General features: G+C 36.8%; 1 protein-coding gene across 1 annotated transcript in view; it reads right to left on the bottom strand.

Annotated features, from left to right (window-relative positions):
* The window catches only part of Ccdc186 (coiled-coil domain containing 186), a 46,548-nt gene that overhangs the window by 2,464 nt on the left and 23,039 nt on the right, over positions 1-21,045 (bottom strand). Inside the window, exons 7-14 of the mRNA XM_004838881.3 lie at positions 13,288-13,392; positions 12,709-12,807; positions 12,474-12,560; positions 11,121-11,263; positions 5,796-6,051; positions 4,997-5,186; positions 3,548-3,628; positions 1,336-1,546 (exon numbers count right to left, since the gene is read on the bottom strand). Of these exons, the coding sequence (XP_004838938.1) occupies positions 1,336-1,546; positions 3,548-3,628; positions 4,997-5,186; positions 5,796-6,051; positions 11,121-11,263; positions 12,474-12,560; positions 12,709-12,807; positions 13,288-13,392 (1,172 nt within the window). The remainder of the gene's footprint in view (positions 1-1,335; positions 1,547-3,547; positions 3,629-4,996; positions 5,187-5,795; positions 6,052-11,120; positions 11,264-12,473; positions 12,561-12,708; positions 12,808-13,287; positions 13,393-21,045) is intronic.

Genomic DNA, 21,045 nt, shown 5'->3' with positions numbered 1-21,045 from the left:
TTTTCTTATACAAATGTTGCTTAAACTATCCCACTTGTCCTATCACAGTATTTAGATGAAAGATACATAAACACTGCTTTTCTATTTCTTTCTCTTTGTATTTCTCTTGATTTCTGTTAATACTTCCTATTTTCCTATTATTAATCACATCTACCTATCTCCCTCCCTCCCTCCCTACTTACCATCTATCTCTGTTTTTTGAGGCGAGGTCTCACTATAAGTCTAGGCTGGCCTTGAACTCACTGTCTAGCTCAGGCTGGGCTTGAACCTGAGATCCTCCTGCCTCAGCCTCCTGAGTGCTGGGATTATAGGCATGAGTCATCACACTCAGCTACTTACTTTTCTTTAAAAAGTCACAGACAAACGTTTCTGTAAGTTTAAACTTATTTTAAATAGAAATTAAAGAAGCTTAGGAAAAGACCTGTAATATAAAACTATCAATTCTGGGCCGGGGATTTAGCTCAGTGGTTTTGCCACCTGCTGCGCAAGTGCAAGGACCCGAGTTTGATCCCCGGTACCCAAAAAAACAAAAACAAAAACAAAAAAACTATAAATTCTTATTTAAATGAATATGGTATTTGTGAGAGGAATCTTGCCATAGTATACACTCGGAAGTCAGAGCTGGGTTTGGATCTCCAGCTCTAGGTGTCTCATGGGATAAATGGCAACCCTGGCTCACTTAGTGATGTGAACTAAGCCCCAGTGACCTAGAAGCAAAATCAGAGAATTCACTTTCTTTCTTTTTTTTTTTTTGGAATTCACTTTCTTACTGAGTGGTTGCAAGGAATCAATGAGATAATGTTATAAGCCACAGCACAGGGTCTTGTACTGGTGCCCAATTAACTACCCTATTTTGTCCTGCCCAAGAAGAAAAGTCACAATCCCATATATCTTTCAGACTCAGAGTTATACAAATAAAAAACTAAGTAAAGCACTATCATTTTAAAATCCAAAATTATTTTATTGTGTAAAAGAAATTAACGTGTACTGAACTCTGTATCACAATAAAGGAGAGACCTGTGTTTTCTTTCATCTCTGTATTCTCAAAACTTAGAATATAATAAGTGATCATATAAGGTTGGAAGCTGAATGACTATAAAAATGATGATACCAGGCAAGGTACCACATGTTGATAGTCCCGGCTAATTGGGAGGCTAAGGCAGGAGGAGGTTGAGGCCAACCTGGCCAGCGTGACAAGATCCCACGTACAAAAAAAAAAAAAAAAATTACTGTTTGAAAGGTAGGATCTTGGTGTGATTAATTTTGAAAATATTAACCTTACAATGTGAAAAATAGTATTTTGAACACAGATTACACTACCATAATAATACATACTTTGTTTTCTTCCTAATTTCTTCCACCAACTGTTTGATGTGGTCCTCCATAAATTCTATCTTTTCATTTTTCCGGGCATGTGCTTTCTGCAACCTAACTATCCTCTCAATCAACATGGCCTTGTCCACTTCTGGAAAGCTATCCACAGCCACCGATGAACCAGTATTTTCTGGAGATCGATCTTCTGCACTGCTTCGAGCATTAAGGGAACCTGAACAAAGAAAGAAAGACAGAGGGAGGGGAAGAGGGGAGAAACCCGTTTAGATGTTATATGTAATCTAGAGTCATCTCTCGTCCTATACCTGAGAGACATAACAGAGAGACCCTTTTGTACTTTATCATCAGTACGTTCAGAAACAAGAACTCGGACCATTACTGACCCATGGTGTGTTCTATGTCCAGCTCAGTTACAGTGAGCATTTGAAAATGATACTGGAATAAATAATGTATGAGATGAGATGTGGCAATAGAGAAACAAGTCAGAATAACAAATGTAAAGTGAGATCAAATTTAAAGGACAAGTCATACTATGGTACCAATTCTTCCGGAACTCATGATCTGTGCCAAAACTGATGAGTGCCAAAAGAATTCTTCCCATAAGAGATACTGTAATTAGAAATAACTCGTGACGAACTTCCACATTTTACTGGGCTGAAGTTAGCCTTTTACTAATGTAAGTCTTTTAGCTTTAATGGTGTCACAACGTCTTTACAGCCCATAGCTAGCACTTAAAGTATAAGAAACTACTCAGTGGAATATGTGGGGATTCTGCACTGTTCGAGAGCTACTCTGAGGCTGAAGCAAGTGCCAACATTTTTTCTTATCAAAATGGGACAAGTCCTGGGTTCAGCATGTTTTGAAGCTGATGAGTACCAAGGTATGCCTGTATTATGAAGACAGAAAAAATTATGGAAAGAAGGAAGGAATAAATGTAAAAGAGGAAAAAAAGGAGGATAAAAAATAGTGGGTCAAGTTCTGGAGCTAGCCTGCATAGGTTCAAATCTTACTACTCTACTTACTAAGGTGTGTGACTTTGGACATTTACCTCTCAATGTCTTGGTCATTTCATCTTGAAATGGGAATAGTAATATTAATTTCATATGACTGTTATACTCACTTGGATAAGTTAATGCATTAAAGCACTTAGACTTGTGCATACAGTAGGCCTTATGTGAGTGTCAAGTCTTTTCTACCAACATCAGGGAGATTCTCTTTTCCCAACAAAGCTTTGCTTAAAAACTTCATTATAACAGCTTCTTGGCCTTTTGGCTAAGATCAAGTGTACTAAACCCTCATTTTATAGAGACAAATAATACACCTTAGTCAATATCATACAATTAATAAATGACCGACTGGGATCAGGCATAGCAGTTATTTCAATCTGTGCTTTGTGTCACATTTTTTCCACTACTGTAATAGTTGGTTTTGCCTCCTAATGTACAACTCCTAGGAGACAGTATCGTGTAGTGACTTAATAGCATGTGTCTACTCAGTTGGTCCCTCCATAACCATGAGTATCCCACATATGGATTCAACCAACCATAGGTCAGGAAAAAACAAAACAAAAAAACTGTGCCTATACTTAACACCCACAGGCTTTTTCCTTATTCCTTAAACAATACAGTGTAACAATTATTATACAGCATTTACATTGCAACAGATATTATAAATAACCTAGAGATGATTTAAAGTATATGGAAGGATGTGTATAGGCTATGTGCAAATACTACAACATTTTACATCAAAGATTTGAGCATATGAGTATTCTGGTATCCATAGGAGGCAGGGTGCTAGAACCAATCCCCTGAAGATACTGAGGATGACTATATATAAAAAAATCGGCTACTATATAATGACGACCATTTCATTACTCCTTAGGTGTTAAAATATAAAAGAAAAAGAGGGTCCATACTGCACCAAAACTCTCTGGATGGATACAAATCTGAATTTTTAGATATTAAAAGAAGTTGATGCATAGAATAAGAGAGAGAAAATAAAAAAGGAGGTGGTGAAATATGTAGAAGACCATGACAAACTAGAAATCCTGGATAATCATTAGAACTTAAACATTTTAATCAGAAACATTTTTTATAATTACATACAACTCTTTTTATACTTCAAAATGAAGCAAAGTATATCAATACTTTTTAAAACCAACAGTGCAACTTATTTTTATAATCACTAAATAACAACTAAAGCCATTAGTTTTTACCTGATGAACTAGAACGACTTCCCATGCTGCTAACTTCTTTATCATAGCTTCCATTCTCAACCTGATCTAATTTTCTTCGTGCTATAGGAAAAAGAAATGGATTACTTACAACAATTACCATGACCATTTGCCCTATCATCTCTGAGTTTTAGTTGCTAAAATGATGTGGGCAAAATCGCATAGAAAACAAGAGAAAGTTCCTGAACACATACCTGAGATAGAAGGCTATAGGTATAAAGTAACCTTTAGAAATGTATAGGTCAAATACAAAACACAGACATTACATCATGATAACTGACCCTAACATCACTAAGTTACACTGATCTTAAATTTTAGAATTCTGAAAGATTTAGAAGATCCTCCTAGTACCAGAAATTTCCCTTCAACTATACTCACATATAAAACAACCTGAATTCTTACAGCAAATAGCTGAATATATTCATATTCAATAATGCTAAGTATTTTACATCACTATATTTCACCATATTTTAACACAAAGCAGTAGAGAATAGTAGAGAATGGAAAGCTGGAATTTATGTCTTTTCCATCTTTGTATCTGAAGCACACAGCACAGATACTCATGAGTTTTGAATGAAAGAAACCTGGGTTCCAATCTTATTTGTTAACTGTTGTGCTCAGGTAACCTGCAACCTTTCTGGGTCTGTTTCCTGAGAACTAGGTGAAGGGTTAGGTCTCAATAATCTCCATGTTAGAGGTATGCAAAGCGGGGTCCAGGTACCCCAAACACTGCACAAATCACTTCCCAGGCATGTGTAGGGAGAAAATACTGGAATGGATATTTATACTTATGCTTAAAGACAAATCTTTTAAAATTAAATTTTTGTTTTCTTTTTGGAGAGGGAGAGGAGTAGTACTGGGAATCGAACCCAGGGCATCTGCACTGAGCTACAGATCCACCCTTTTCTCATTTTTTATTTTGAGACAGGTTCTCGCTAGGTCACCACGTTGCCTGACTGGCTCAAACTTGTTATCTTCCTGTCTCAGCCTCTAAAAGTCCTGGGATCACAGGTGTGTGCCACCATGTCTGACTCTAAATTTCTGTTTTTCTTATGTTTTCTCATATACATAAAATAGAATGACACATGTTTAAAGTTTATAAAGAAACACATAAATTGCATAAAAATGCCTCAGCACAGAAGACAGCAATTTATGGAATTGCAAGGTTAGCAATTTGGTCTATGAAAATTAATACATTAAAAGAACAGAAGGCGGTAATCAATTTGGTAGAATACAAAATAAAATGTATTTTTCTCAACAAAATTTGTTTGTTTGTTTGTTTGTTTGTTTTGGTACCGGGGACTGAACTTGGGTCCTTGTGCTTTCGAGCCAAGCGGCAGAACCACTGAGCTAAATCCCCGGCCCTCTCAACAAAATTTTTAATGATTAAAAGAAACAAACATACAAGGTCTAAGTAGAAGAATTTTATACCTTGCTGAAGTTGTTTGGTAAGATCCTTAATATTAGAGGCTTGCTTACGCCTTTGAGTTACTAGTTCATCTTTCAATTCTTCTACCTGGACACTCAATGCTTTAACTTCTGTTTGTCTACAAGTGAGTTCAGTTTGCAGAGTCTGGACTTCCTCTTTTCGTAGTTCTTCCTCTTTTAGCAATCTACTTTCCTGAATATTAAGTAAGATAAAAAACACCAACTTTAATGTTTGTCTTGATTATTGCTCCCAATTTAAAACTTTAAAAATAAAAAATCCTGAACAGCAGAGATTCATCTATTACTCTGCGTCAGGTTTTGTTTTACTGAGTTCCCCAAAATCATCATATAGCAAGGCAGGGGGTCACATTAATGGGTCCATTCTACATGTGCAAAACAACATGCAGTACAAGGCTTTGAACTTTTGGAGGGTTAATGATGAATTATTTTTATGAGTAACTTGAAGACACTCATAATTTGGAACTATGAAAATATTTAAAAATCCAGAAATTTAAATTAGTACTTTTTAAAAAATATAGTGATTCCAGTTAAGAACAACAGAAACTATGGTGTTCTTATTTTTAAAAGTGAAATATTCTTCTTTTTCATTTTAGGGAGAAATTTTAGTTAATTTTATCAGTTAAAAGGAAAAACTAACATTTTTAGAGCATTTAAAATTACCAGAAAGTGCCAACAGAAAGAAGCTTAAATTAACTATAACTACACTTCTGTGGTGCTGGGGAAATTTAATCTATGCTTCTTGCTCTGTTGTTTTAAGAGTTAAATGGACATATATACTCACCAAATTAATGTTTGTTTGTTTCATTTGCTCACATTGGCTTTGTAACTGACTTTCACTACAAGAAAGGTTATCAAGTTGAGACTGCAAAGAATTGGATTCAGACTGAAGCTGTGCATTCTTACTAGTGAGCTTTTCTGTGAACAGTAGTAGCTCAGATTCTCTTCTCCTACTCCCTTCGATGTCTTTTTGCAGGTCATTAATCAAAGAATTAAGACTTTCCACTTCTTCCTTCAAATTTTCAATTTCTTGTTTACCTCTAAAAAACAAAGTTTATAGCTAAGAAAAATTAAACTACTAAATGACATTAATGATTTTAGATTTTTCATTGAGTAAAATGTTTTCTAAAGGTACTTTTATTTATTTATCCAAGTATTTATGAATGTCTACCATATGGTTAGAACTAAGACCCAGGAATATAAGTAAGCAAGGCCAATAAACATGGCTCCTGCTTGCAAAGATTTTAATCAAGTAGGGAAATTATAAGTATGACAAAACATTTTTGATGAAAACAGTGTAGGTCACCTAAACTTGTATAAATGATGCTCAAATTAATGCTTCAAGGTAGATGGCATAAACTTTTCCTATAAAAAGCCAGAGAGTAAGTAAGTTAGATTTCTGGACCACACGGATTTTGTAACAAAAGTTCCACTTTGTTACTGCAGTATGAAAGCAGACATAGACAATAGAAGAACGAGTATGGCTATGTTCTAAAAAACTCATAAAAAGAAGTGGTGGGCTAGATTAGGCCCATGGGCCATAAGTTGGTGATCCATGACCTAAAGGAAAAGCAGGAGTTAGTGAGAGAACAAAATATGTTCTGGGTAGAAGGAACAGTATGTGCTAAAGCTAGGAAGAGAATAAGAGTAGAAAGTTTTGTTGGTATTAACAGACATTCGGTATTGATAATAAGGACTGTACTAGATACAAAGCACTTAATCCAAGGCTTGCCAAAATCCACAAACATCTGTTAACCAAAACAGAAGAGTTAAGAAGGGGAGGAATAAAAAAGCAAGAGACTGGTTAATCTTTAAAGCCACGCTAAGACATTCACTAGGTAATCTTTGAGGTAACAGGATATCACTCAAAGGTTTTGAGAAAATGTCATTTTTTAAAAAGATTATGCCAATGATAGTGTAGAAAATGGCTTAGAGATAGAGCAAGCAGAAAAGCCAGTGTAGGAACTGTGGCAGTTTTCCAGGTAAGAGCTGATAGTGGCTTGGACTATGGTAGTGGCAGTGGGGATGTAAAAAGTGAATGGATATAGACAGTATTAGAGTTGGTTTCACTAACACTCCGTGGCCGGTTAGCATGTGAGAGGAAGGAGGGAAGAACCAAAGATGACCCCCAGTTCCTGGGTTGGAGTATAACATATGGATGTTACACTGACCATAGGAACACAAGAGGAAAAGTGTATTTGTAGGCAGGAGAAAGGAATCAGTTTTGAACATTCTAAAGTTTGAAGTGTTTTGGTTATTTCTGTGCTTAAAAGCTAAGCTAAAAGGATGAAGACAATAACTCAAAAGACCTATAGCATATTAGGAAAATAACTGGCATCACTCAGGAATATGATAAAATTCAAATAAAAAAAGGCTGACAGAGAAGTACATCAATGAGAAAGAGTGGCCAGAAAAGTGGAGAGGACACCAGGAAAGCCTGATGAAAACAAAGCCAAAGGAACAGAACAAATCAAGAGAGATAAGTTCAGTGGTGTTTAAAAAAAACACTGAAAATTCATCTGGGCATGGTGGTGCACACCTGTGCTCCAAGAGCTAGGGAGGCTGAGGCAAGGAGATCGCTGCAAGTCTAAAGCCTGGACTACACGGTAAGTTCAAGGCCAGCCTGAACTACATAGCGAGCGCCTATCTCAAAAAACCAAAGACCTAAAGTTTCTAGTATGATAATGACAGCTTAACTGTTATGCTCAGATGCTATGTTTGCTCTTGATTTTAAATTTTCCTAGTAAGACATTGCAACTGTTGTCTGTTAACATGCTACAAGAATTTGACATCTAAGACAACTACGAGTGGTTAAAAAACTAGCAGTTTTCTGGCTATACTTTATATTTCAAAGTAGGCAATATCCAGATGAGATTATAATATCTAAACTTATCACTCCCACTTTAATACTGGTGTAATTGACCTTCTGGGTATTCAACATCTAAGGCTTGGAGACCAAAGTTAGAAAGGCAACTGGGCTAAGAAGATAGCCAATATTTTAGCCCTGGCCCTCCAAGATCAACAAGGACCCAGAAAATGAGGGAACCTCTCTACAGGATCCTACAACTCTTGTAAATCATCCAACCTCTAGAGCAGGGAGACTGATGGACCCCAGATGACAGGAGTCAACTAGTGTGCATTGAGCTAAGAGGAGGGTTACTAAAGAGGGAAATGTTCCCATGTGTCCAAGGGAAGTCGCGTGGTCTAGCAAAAACAGTGACTCATCCTGGCAGATGACACAACTGACAGAGGAAAAACTAAAAGAACTAAGAGGCTCTGGCCATGGCCTCAAAAATAATGCCTGAGAAACCTGAACTGACATTGATATATACAGAGAGAGTAAGGTTAATTCTTATTAGCACAGGTCTCACTTTGACTTGGTCTTTAATACTCAAAAGGAAAGTATAACCAAAATTATAAAGAGTAATTATAATATTAAATCAAAAGCTTGACTAAATATAAAAAGGGGACATTTCAGCCAACTAGTATTTCTTTGTTGGGAACAAAAAGCCATACTTTTGGTACATGGAGCAATGCCATTCAAAATATGGAGTGGATGCCAACCCTAGACTGTAATCACACTACCTGGCTAAAAGATGCTGACTTGTTTGCTCCTGAGCAACAGGCAAGGGCTGGGGTAAGACGGCCAGCACCAAATGGTGCCTGGTGGTCCTGCAGGACAAACCTACAGCCTTGGTTGCCTCCATGGTGGATAGGAAGTCAGACATTAGGGTAACCATGGGTTCAAGGGAACCAGGTTAAAGCCACAGATCAACCAGCTAACACCCAGTCCTGAGGCACTGACAGACCAGATCAGTTTTCCACTAGTATGACTATCTGGGCACTATTTTTATAGTGGCCCTGGAATAGGACTTGAGAATGTAATAGGGCACACTGAATCTCTTACCAACTATACACAAAGGGGATATTTCATTATTAAATCCAGAAGTAAAAATGATGAAAAAAAGGCCATTCTACAAAACCAAATGGCCCTAGATAGTCTAGCAGCAGCACAAGGTGGAATGTGTGGCATTATCAAAACAGTATGTTGTGTGTACATTCCTGACAACTCTGCAAATGTGTCTTCTCCAATACATGATCAACATTCACAAATCAGTGCAACGTCAGACTCTGCCAGAAGCTTTAATGACCGGCTGGCATGCTGGTTCCCTGGAGCAACCTGGTGGGAGAAAGTTCTCATTTTTCTGGCTATGATACTGTGCACTAGAATTCTTTTTGGTTTCATGATTCATTATTTTTGTGAGCTAATGTCTCATATGTCATTGCCCCCTTTGTGAGGCTACCAAAAAATGATGGTTTTTCAAAGGAGAAAACCGATTATTATATGTCTCTAGATTAGTCAGGGCTAGGCAGGGCCAACACCCTTCCTCAGCCTGAAGCAGTTACATGAAGACCGACTCTCAGGCCTTCTGCACCCCCTTAAAAATATACAGAACCCAGGTCTTAGAGGGGGAAAATGAGGTAGGATAGAAGAAATAAAACTAGATAGAAAGGTGACAAGGAAATTGATTTTAAAATTTATACTTTAAAAAACAAACTGCAGCTTCAGGACACAGGCCCATTATTTTTTCTTTCCTTTTCTTCTCCCAAAACATAGCAAACCTGGGTAAACCCCTTTCCCCTAAAAAGGGGTTTGCCCATTCCCTTTTTATTTGCAAATGGTCCTCTTTCAACCATGAATGGACCACCTTTTTGGGGCTTCCTGTATTATCTCACTATAAGTAGGCCACCCTCTCCTACTCACTGGACAAGACTAAGACTTGATTATCAAATTCCACAGATTCGCACCTCTCAGAACATATAAAGACCACCAGTTCTCAACTGTATCGTGCCTCATTTCTCTGAGCACCAGAACTCCACTCTTGGAGGGCATCCTATAGCTACTGCTAATAAATCCTTCTCATTTCTCTTTTTAAAAATTAGTGAAAATTCAAGGAAGGCTGGGTCTGAGCCATGTCTGCTATATAAAAAAGTATCTGTTTTCAACGGATAATGTTTAGGTAGAAGCTAGAATGAAATGGAGAAAAACAGAACACGGGAAGTGAAGAAATGAATGAGTATAGATGATACTATAAAGAAGTCCAATTATGAAGGAAAGGAGAAAAATAACTGGTAATAAACATATAATCACATTTAAACGTAGAAAGAAAAGAAAAATCAGTGGAGAGATGTAAGAAAAAAAGTAAAGAAGAAAGAATCAAGAAGGACCCAGAGAAAGCAGAAGACCAAGGGATTCACAGAAGTAGAATAATTCACTTCAGAGAGGAGAAGGAACATTTCTTTCATGAACCGCTGCAGGTGTCAGCAATTCAAAAGACTGAAAACAAGAAGTTGAGAGAACTGTCACGTGTCAGAGCCTATGCTTTCTGTAAAGAATTAATCAACTGTTAGGACCAAATATACAGGTAAAGGGAAACCTCAATTTGTGGAGGAAAGCAGTAAGGCTTTGAAGGAATAGCTCAGAAGATGGGGTAGAAGGCTCAGACCAAAGACACATGGTAAGATTAGATATGCATTAATATATTCCTGGCTGAATATGGTGACCACAAATTTATACAATCTGGATAATGCTGAGGATATTGTAGCACTACTCAGCAGCTTGGATATAAGTAAGGTGCAGAAAAGAAGACATTTGAATTCAACTTGAATCTAGGCTCTGCCAGGCAATAGCTTGAGTAGAGTTTGTTCAATGGTTTTATGAGAAGCCAAAGAATAACATCAGCTCCTAACATGGCAAGCTATAAACATGCAAAGATCTAGATCTAGATACAGCTCTAGATTTACCATGTAGAAGAAAAAGTAAGCACTGAGTGAAATTTGAAAGCTAAAGTGTGGATTTTAAAAATTAAATTAATCTGTCTTATAAATCACTACTCCAATGATTAGGGAACATAAACTTTGATTTTTAGAAGCCATGAAGGAGGGTAGAGATTATCCAAAAAAGTTCCGGTGAAGATATAAATTTTAAAACTTTTAGCTATAAAGCTCTAAACATTGTTCTTAATGCAATAATTATATTTTAAAAATAGAATCTTGAGATAGAATTAAAAAACTGTTTGCTAATACAAACGGGTTGCTCATTTTATACCTTTGAAGCTGCTCCTGTATTTGATCTGTGATTTTCACTTTGTCCAATAAATTCTGAATTTCGGCTTTTTGGCGATTAATTATTTCCTTATATTTCGATAATTCATCTTCTGTCCTTAATCGTTCATCTTCTAGACATTTTGCCTTTCAAATGATCATAATCAAGTTAAACTATGAATAATATCTTCTTGTTTCTTATAAACTATTTTAAATAGTGCCTACATATTGATAATCTAGGCTTAATTCTAAAGCAGTATTATTTCATGTGTAGAAAATATAATGGGCAAGTTATCAGTCCTAGATTTCAGTTTCAGGTTTCTTATTATTCAGGCATGGGAGTTTAGCACTTTACAGTGGACCCTCAAGTTACAACCAGCCTGACAATGAACAACTTGGGTTATGATTGGAATTTTAGTTTTAACTTACGACCAAATTATTTATTAACCAAATGGTGACCACTTGTGCTTCCAGATGGTCTCAGATACAGATTTAACCCTTAAAGAGTTCTGGGAAGGAACATCCTTTCCTGTGTGGGGTTAACTGAAAAATCCTGGGCCAATGTCTCTCTAAGGCACTGAGATCTGCCTGTATACAGGAGAGAGACTTTTAGGGTGTGTAGAGGAGCCTGAGCCTTCAATTGACCAATTTGAGTTACAACAGCCCTCATAAATGAATTGAATTTGTAAGTCAAAGATACACCTTATTTTTACAGAATTTCCATTTTCTCATCTAGAAAAAGGATATCTCTTCCCTACATACCTCAAATATCTGACACAGAGAACAGAGGAAGATATATAAAAAAACACTGAAAATTACTAGGTGATCTCAATTTCAAAGTGGTTACTTGAAAGCCTGTTGCAAATAAATAAATGATATATAGTAATAATATATCATACTCATATTCATATTAGAAGGGACATTACTCTGACAATAAAGACTATAAACACTGGATATTTAACTATTAAAAATTAAAACTGCATCCATCTAGGATTATTAAGTACATGCAGGAGAAACAGAAAGTCTTCCTATTATTTTCTGATAGCTATAGTTCTAAGGTCCAACTACCTTTCCAATTGATTTGCTGAAAAGACTGTCTTTAGATCAAAGGCCCAAAGATAAGTTACAGATGCAACAAATGTGCTATGAAATAGTAATGTTTGGCGAATGCTTCAAAGGGACTAACAAGGAAGGCACTTTCATCTCAACAAAAGTCAATTATGTTACTAGGGAATCACTACTGTAGAATCACTATTGTAGATCCTCTGAGTTCTTTTAAATTCCTAGATAAATATCCTTTCCCTACCACTTTAAAAATCAGAATAAATTCAAAATTACAATTAAAAGTTTTGATTACCTTTGTTCTCAGTGTCCGTAGCTCATCCATACCTTCTTTAAATGTCCTCTTAAGATCTTCTAGTTCCTTTATTTTCGCATGATGCATCTTTAAAAGAAACCACAAATCATAATGCACTAAACTATCTTTAAAATGCTCCTTCCAAAGTACCTTAAAAGCAAATGCCAATACCCACTCAATCTATCTTTCTGTATTTTATACATAACCTAGAGTACATAAGAGCAAAAGTACTCACCTCTAGCTGGTCAGATTTTTCTTGCATTTGTTTTTCAAGTTCTCCTTTTGTGACTCTAAGCTTTGCATCAAGTTCATTTGATTTAATTTCTTCTGATTCCTAATGAAAAGAAAATTTTTAAAAATATGACAATTTTTGGGCCAGGGATTTAGCTCAGTGGTTCCACCACCTGCCTCGCAAGCGCAAGGTCCCCGATACCAAAAAAAAAGATAATTTTTATACTATGAAAAGTGCAAAAGCTTTGCAATTAAGTACTGTGAAATACATATAGCTTACATATTTAAAACTGAAGAATGCTTTGAAAAATTTATCAATTTTGCATAAACAAAATAGCATACTTATGATATATAACAGTAATTTTTTTTTGAAGTTACACATTTCCTTGCACTCATTCTTCTGATATTTTCTAGAAATTTTATTTGAGCCATAGATACTTTAACAAAGGAGATAACTTCCATTTTATTTAACTGTTTTATCAAATCTACTACATACTTAAAATATTGCAGATACAGACACTGAATGAAACCAGAGTACTGATAGTATAATTTCCCACCAGTCTATCTGAAAATCCAAGCATACCTGATATGTTTTTATCATATCCTGACAGTTTTGTCGAATCTGATCTGCTTCTTCCTTTGCTTGTGTTAACTTTGTTGTTGTTTCTTTAAGTTTATCTTTGGTTTCCTGCAGTGACAAAAAGAACCAAAGTTGGCCACAGTGAATGACAAATGGTGTGGTGACCACAGAGTAGGAAAAATTCTTGACCGGGCACTGCACTGAGGGGTTGAATACTACTCTAGCAATAGTATTTTGTATTTCTGAGAAGTTAAAATGGTCTGTAGTTAACTGATAGCCATTAAATAAAGTTAAACTTGACAGTTTTCAGCAAATTAAAAAAGTACTCACCTAATAAAAAAGAAGAGCAAAGTGTTAAACAGTTTTTTGTATAATCATAAAAGATAGTATTTGGCTCACAGCTGTGGTATTTATTCAAAACTGATTTTTTATTGATTGATGCTACAATATGGTTTCTATTTCCAACCAGTCTCCTAAAATAGCAATTTTTAAGGTTTTCAGGGATTACTATCATCAAATCCCATTACATTTTTCTCTTTATTCTTACCTGCTCCAGTTCTGACCACCTGGGACTCTACATATTTTCCCTCTAATTCCAGCAAGACAATATTCTCCTTTCTTCCTTTACTGGGTTCCTACTCTCTGAGGATTTTCAAAGATATAACCCTTACTCTCAAGCTCTTTTCCTGCAGACAGCCCATCCGGTGTCATGGATTTGGCTATCATACAGATTTCAAATGAGTTCAGATATTATCCCTAGTAGCTTCCCTTCAGAAAGTGGTGGATGCTGCCACTCTGCCTTTCCATAGATAAAATCCAAGGAAGCCCTGGATTCTAACAAACCGATATACTCTACGATAGCTTATATGCTTCCCTAGCTGAGTATGTATCTTTTGGACAGCAACTAGCTCCATGATTAATTTGGTGAATTAATGGAGAAATACCTAATATAAACCTTCTGCTCTGCTTAGTCACTCCAATCACTGAATAATCATTTCCCTTTATTCTTGCTTTTTAACTTGGAATGCCTTTCCTTCCATTTCTTGAACCATTTAAATTGCAACTATGACTCACATGTTGCTTATATGTCATTTAAAAAATAAATCGATTATGGTTTATATCGAGATGCCTCTCAGGAGACTCATGTGCTCATAGGTGTGGCTTATGGAAGGTGATGGATCCTGAGGATGCTACAGATGACTTGCTGTCAGGAGGTGGGGCTGGGTAGAGGCAGGTCACTGGGGCCGTGACATGGAAGGGCGTATCTCCCTCCCCAGCTCCTCCCTGCTTCTGCTTCCTTGCTACCACCAGGTAAACAGCTTTCTTCCACTATGCCCCTCTGCCATGCTGCTTCTATGTTTAGCCTGCTGAACATGGACTGAAGGGTCTGAAACTGTGACCCAAAAATAAATGCTCCTTTAAGTTTTAGTGTCTAAGTGATGAGAAAGTGACTGAGACAAAATCTAACATAGAGTTAAATACTTAGCTATATACTTTGAGTTGCTAGTCTTTAATAATAAATTCATTTGTATTAAAACTATCCCTTTTGAAATATAAAGTCATTTGGATATTTTTCAAATGTTAATTTTTAAAATACTAAACTCAAGAGAAAAGAAAAACAGAATTTTTTCTATTACTAAATCACCAATAACTAAACTGAGCCTGGAACATGTTAGGTACTTATTTCATCTACTCAAATAAAAGTAAGAGTCACATTAAAGTGTGGTTAGGTTTAAGGTATTGTGTGTTTCATATGATCAGTCAGTATTAATGGAGCACCTACTATGCACAGGCACTGTTCTATGTTCTAGGGAAATAGCTGTATAAGAAAACTGTCTTAGTTACTTTCCTTGTCATTGGAACACAACACCGAACACCCACAATTTAAAGGAGGAGAGGTTTATTTTGGCTCACAGTTTGGAGAGGTGTCAGTCCTTCATCAGCTGACTCCAAGACAGGAAGACATGGGACAGGGGCATGGCAGACAGGAAGCAGAGAGAACAAGAGGAGAGCCTGGGAGCGAGATACACCCTTCCAGGCCATGCCCACGTGGCCTGGCTCTTCTGACCAGGCCCACCTCCTCACAGCAAGTCAGCTATAAGGCCCCATAAACCAATCATCTTTCAAAAATCACACCTTTAACTATATGAGGCAAAAAACGTAACAAAACCGTAACAAAACGTGACAAGATCTCTGCCCTCAAGAAACTGATATTCTAGTAACAGGGTATAAACGGAACATTTAAGTAAAAGATATATTAGGAACAAGTGCTAAGGAATAAAAATAAAGCAAGGACGGGAGAAAATCTGGGGGGAGGTGTCAAGGTGTTACTAGGGTAGCTAGGGGAAGTTTCATTAAGAAAGAAGGTGATAGTTAAGTAAAGACATGAGCTGAGGGATTCCCTACAGTGATTAAGAAATGAAAGCTTTTAGCAACTAAAAGGACAGAATGTAATTTATTGAGCCAGGGATGCAATGGGGGAAGTGGCACATTAGTAGTTTAAATTCTGACATGTTAAGTTTCAAATGCCTACAAGTCATCCAAGATGTCAGACGTCAAGCAGTTTATATGAATCTGGAATTCGGCTAGAAGTTATCAACACACAGTTTTCTAATGCTATGTTTTCAAGTACACAAAACTTGCCTTTTGTGGCGTCTAATCTAGTATTAATTCTACTCAATGTATTTTTTATCTGAAACATTATATCAATTTGGTCTTTTTTAAATAACTTCCATGTCTCTCCTTATTTATGCTTTTATTGCCTTGAACCTATGGAGTGCAGTTAAGTAGCTGTTTGGGGTTTTTTTGTTTTGCTTTTAGATTTTTGAGACAGGGTCTTGCTGTGTAGTCCAGGCTGATCCTGAATTACGTAGTCCAGTCTGGCCTCAAACTTGTGGTAATTCTGCCTCAGCCTCCTGAGGGCTGGGATTACAGGCATATGCCATGCCTAGCTTAAAGTAGCTGTTTTTAACATCCTTGTCTATTATAGATACTACTTACGCATTTTAACGACCCACCTGTTTCACTACTATTTGGACTTACCCATCCTCTTTTTTTTGTACAGTTCTGTACATCTTATTTATATAGCCTCAATGACTTTATTTTATACAGTGCACCTTGTTTTTACAAAACTATAATTTTTGCTGATTGTTCTGTACATTACTGTGGTTTTATGTTGTTATACACTACAGTACTGCATGTCAGAGTTAGGCAAATAAAAGCCAAGTCATCAAGTTGGAGTTTCTTTCGACCATTTCTTTGTTCTGAATATTGTAATGTATATATTATCTACAACTCCTCATTTAGCAACCAATTCATCTAATGACCTAGTCACAAGAAAGGAACTAGGTTGTTAAATGAGGACCATTTCTACTCTATATTATGTGTCATTTCTGGAATTGCGCCTATTGATTCCTTTCTTCTTACTATGGGCTACATTTTCCTACTTCTTTGCATGCTAGTAGTTTTTCATTAGATGCCAAGCATAATAAATTTAATGGTCCTGGGTGTTGAAGTTTTTATAGTTACTTTTTATAATTTTTTGTTTTAGGACCTAGTTAATTTACCTGAAACAAGTTTGTATGTTTAAAGCTCTGAACACTATAGACACTTACTACAAGGCTAATTAATCCCCACAACTAAAGTTATACCCTTCTGAGGGCTACCTGATGCCTTGTGAGTTGAGAGGTCCTTTCAGCTGGTGCAAACATGAACAGTTCCTAGCCCTGTGCGAGCTCTAAGGACTGTTGGCCCCATTGCTTTCTCTTCTCTGAAACTCTACAGGCCCTGCATACTTTGAACTCTGTCTCCTAAATTCAGGGAGACTGTTGGGCTCTGTTTAGGTTCCTCTCCTTGTGCTGTAGTCTTGAAATCTCCTAGAATTATACCTCATTTTATCCCCTCCCTCAAGAATATAGTTACAGTAGGACAGAATGATTACAGAACAGAACACAGAATATAGCTAAGTGGGTGGGATAAAATGAAAAGGCTAATTTAAAGTGTACTCTAGTTTCTAATGAGAACTGAACCACTTAAGAATGACTATTGGGCCAGGGATTTAACTCAGTAGTTCTACCGCCTGCCTTGCAAGCACAAGGACCTGAGTTCACTCCCCGGTACCAAACAAAAAAGAATGAGACTATTACTGCTAACACATTAACCTCAGGAGAAAAAGCATACTGAGTAGTGGAGTCTGGCTCTAGAAGACCTATTGGAAGAAATGAATCACATTACAACTGCAATACAGGGAAGTAGGAAGAACATGTTCAAATGGGAAGACAAAAAGGAGAAAACAAATGGAAGAAAAAAATGGAAACAAGGCCTTTTTTGTTTGTTTTCTTGAGATGGCATCTTGCTATGTATTTCAGCTTGGCCTTGAACTCACTGTGAGCCCAGGCTGGCCTCAGATTTGTGGTGATCCTCCTGCCTCAGCCTAGCAAGTGCTAGGTTTACAGGCATCTTCCACCACACCCAGCACAAGGCTTTTGTAAAAGGAGAGGGGGAAGAAGGGTTGAAGGGAGGAGTGGGGAACAGAAAAAAGAAAAAAATAATAATTAATATATATTATGTACAGCTACAAATTCCCTACAATGAATGTGATCATAATGTATAACAAATATGTACTAATTTTTTAAATAAAGTAAAAAAAAAGAACTGCAATACAGGTATATCACAGTGTCTGCTGGCCTAACACCCTAGCTTTCTCTGAAGGAGAAAATCTAGCAAGTCCCTACCACTCCAAACCATGTTGCTCAACAACCCTCGGTACATCTGCTGCCAGCCATATCTATACTTCAGTAAGATCATCTTACCCTGAGACCAGGCAGGTGAAAAGATAACAAGGTACATAATCAAGAGAAGGAAGTTCTTCTTTACTTACTACATTCAACATAAAAGGCTTTTGTTTTTAGAAGCTAGGTATTAAAAGTAATTTTAGTTAAATCGCCAAAGAAGTTTTAAGAGAAGGGAACAGTTTCTACTGTTTGATGTTGTGTCCAGTCTACCTCATCAAGACTTCTGTTTGGTAATATGGCATTAAGAGAAGCTAATGTTCACAATGGATACAGTGACCCATATCTACTACTTGGTGGGCAGGACCAAGAAACTGGAAAGGGAACCTAAAACAAATTTACTAAGAATCTCAGGTCTCTTGTCCACCTCTCAAGGGGTAGCTCAGACTACATAGATCATGATTAAATCTTGTATCCTTGGAACCAGAGACCCCTCTCACATCCACTAAGCACATAAAGTAGGTAAGCAGGGGCCTCTCCCAGGTACTGTTCAAAACTCATTTTGTCTTCCATGGTGTTTATATACTCCATATTACCTAATACAATGCTGTGCACACACCTAAATGCTTGCTGGTTAATAAATGCCTTTACTTAAAAGGAATTGGTAAATACCCAGTTTCTACATATCAGGTCAATACTGTTTGTTATTTTCACTTTTTAGCAATCCATAAAATGTAACCATACAGAAATCAGCCTTAACCTACCTCTCTATCTTCTTACAGAGTGTCTGGTTTCATCTGAGCTCAAAGCTATCATTAAAAATGTCTTATCAGGGCCGGGGTTTAGCTCAGTGGTTCTGCTGCTTGTTGCGCAAGTGCAAGGTCCCCAGTTCGATCCCTGGTACCAAAAAAAAAAAGACATTCTCTTTCTTTTGTGCCGGGGATCGAACTCGGGTCCTTGAGCTTGCGCAGCAGGTGGCGGAACCACTGAGCTAAATCCCCGGCCCCAAGAAAATGTCTTATCACCCATTCTTTGAACACACAGGGCTCACTGATCTTAACTTTTCCACTCTTCAATGCTAGTATTTCAGTAGGTTTCGGGATCCTATCTCAAAATATAGATGAAGGTAACAAAACTGATATAGACTTTGATACTGGAATAAGTGTATTCAGATCTTAAAAAGCAACTCGGGCAGTTAAAAATCATTACGAGGGCCAGAGATTTAGCTCAGTGGTTCCACCACCTGCCTCTCAAGCACAACATTCCAAATTCAATCCCCGGTACCAAAAAACAAAAAAAAAACATTACTGTCCACATGGATTTGGAATTTTAATTCTTCATTCTGTACCCAAAGTAAAGGAAAACTAAATGTGACAGCCTCATTGAGTTCTAGGGATTGTTGCCTTGCTCTTTTCTGGCAGTTCTTTCTCTGCCTTGTAGTTTTCTCACACAACTGTGTGTAGTTAGTTCACTTCAGACTTACGGGGAATACACTGTTCTCTATCCTATCTTTGACCACTGTCAATATGGACTACTCAGCTGGGTGTGGTGGTGCATGCCTAAAATCCCAGCCCTTGGGAAGCTGAGGCAGGAGGATTGCCTCAAGTTAGAGGCCAGCCTGGGAGGGAGATTTTATATATATATATATATATATATATATATATGTATGTCTATATGTAGATAGATGGATATAGACAACTTCCTCTACAGTTTTCCCTGATAAAATTAATATATAAATATGCAAAGGTTATCGGTTCTATCGATTTGGAGTTATTTAATGTGGTAATTCAACATTATGGTTTTAAATAATATCATACGATTTGTTATGGCTGTGTCTAGCTGTCCCCCCAAAGCCTCATGCGGTCATAGGTGGAGCTTTTTCAGAGGTGGCTGGATCTATAGTGTGTGACCCTGGAATTGATTCATGGTACAATGCTAGGATCAAGGGCAGTAGGATTAAGGCTGTGAGTGCCAACCGCCCTAAGTAGCCTGGGTAAGATATAAGGGACAGAAAGAGCTGTGGTCATCCTTGTTGCTTTGCTACCTTCTGCCTGCCATGAACTGTTTCTCCTTTGCCAAGCCACCCTGCCTGGGAACCAGCCAACTATAGACTGAAACCTCTACAAACTGTAAGCTAAATAAATCTTTCCTCCTTTAACTTTCGGTGTCGGGTACTTTGTCTCAGCAACAAGAAAAGTAACTAAGACAAGATCATTTTTGGAAATTGATATATTTTCAAAACATTCTCTTCTGTTTAAGTCACATTTCAGAGTTGTTGTTTTACTTCACATTTTATCAATTGTAAATTATTTTTTCAATTGTAAATTTTTATTACCTCAAATACTAGTCCAGTTACTATTTAAATTTATGGCATCAGTTATTCACTTTTATAATTATAAATTACTTTTCATTATGTTAACCTTTATTAAAATGATTTGCTAGCACAGTATCAATGGAATTATATATATAAAAACAGGTAAGCTGTCAGGCATGGTGGGCACAACTATAATTACAGCACTTTAGGAAGCCATGGCAGGAGAATCTCAAGTGTGAGCCCAGGGTTGGGAATGTAGTTCTGTGTGATACCCTTGGGTTCAATCCCCAACATCAAAAAAAGAAAAAGTTAAAAGAATTATGTCATCTTATTGATAAATAAGAATTTATGTCTCTAGCCAGGGATTTAGCTCAGTGGTTTCACTGCCTGCTAAGCAAGTGCAAGGACCCAAGTTCGATCTCCCAGGTACCAAAAAAAAAAAAAAAAAAAAAAGAATTTATGTCTCTTAATAGTAAGAACCTTAGCATCATTAATTATCCTTACAAATTTCAAGTTTATTTTCAATCATGGTAACTTAAAAATTACATCCCCCCAAATTTTGCATACCAAAAAAAATGTTTAAAGAACAAGGCAAGTTTGGATGTTGTAAACTATGAATGATAAAGTTTAACATTTCAAATAATTTAAATAATGTAAAAAATTTCTTTTCCATAATCACCAAATATTTAGGTATAAGTTATCCTGCAAGAGTCACTA

Source organism: Heterocephalus glaber, unplaced genomic scaffold (assembly GCF_053883595.1).
Source record: "Heterocephalus glaber isolate CG9 unplaced genomic scaffold, H.glaber_assembly_v1.0 deba00001497, whole genome shotgun sequence".
Taxonomy (NCBI): domain Eukaryota; kingdom Metazoa; phylum Chordata; class Mammalia; order Rodentia; family Bathyergidae; genus Heterocephalus; species Heterocephalus glaber.
The sequence above is the reverse complement of the archived record's forward strand: the minus strand, read 5'-3'. Positions and strand labels throughout refer to the sequence as shown.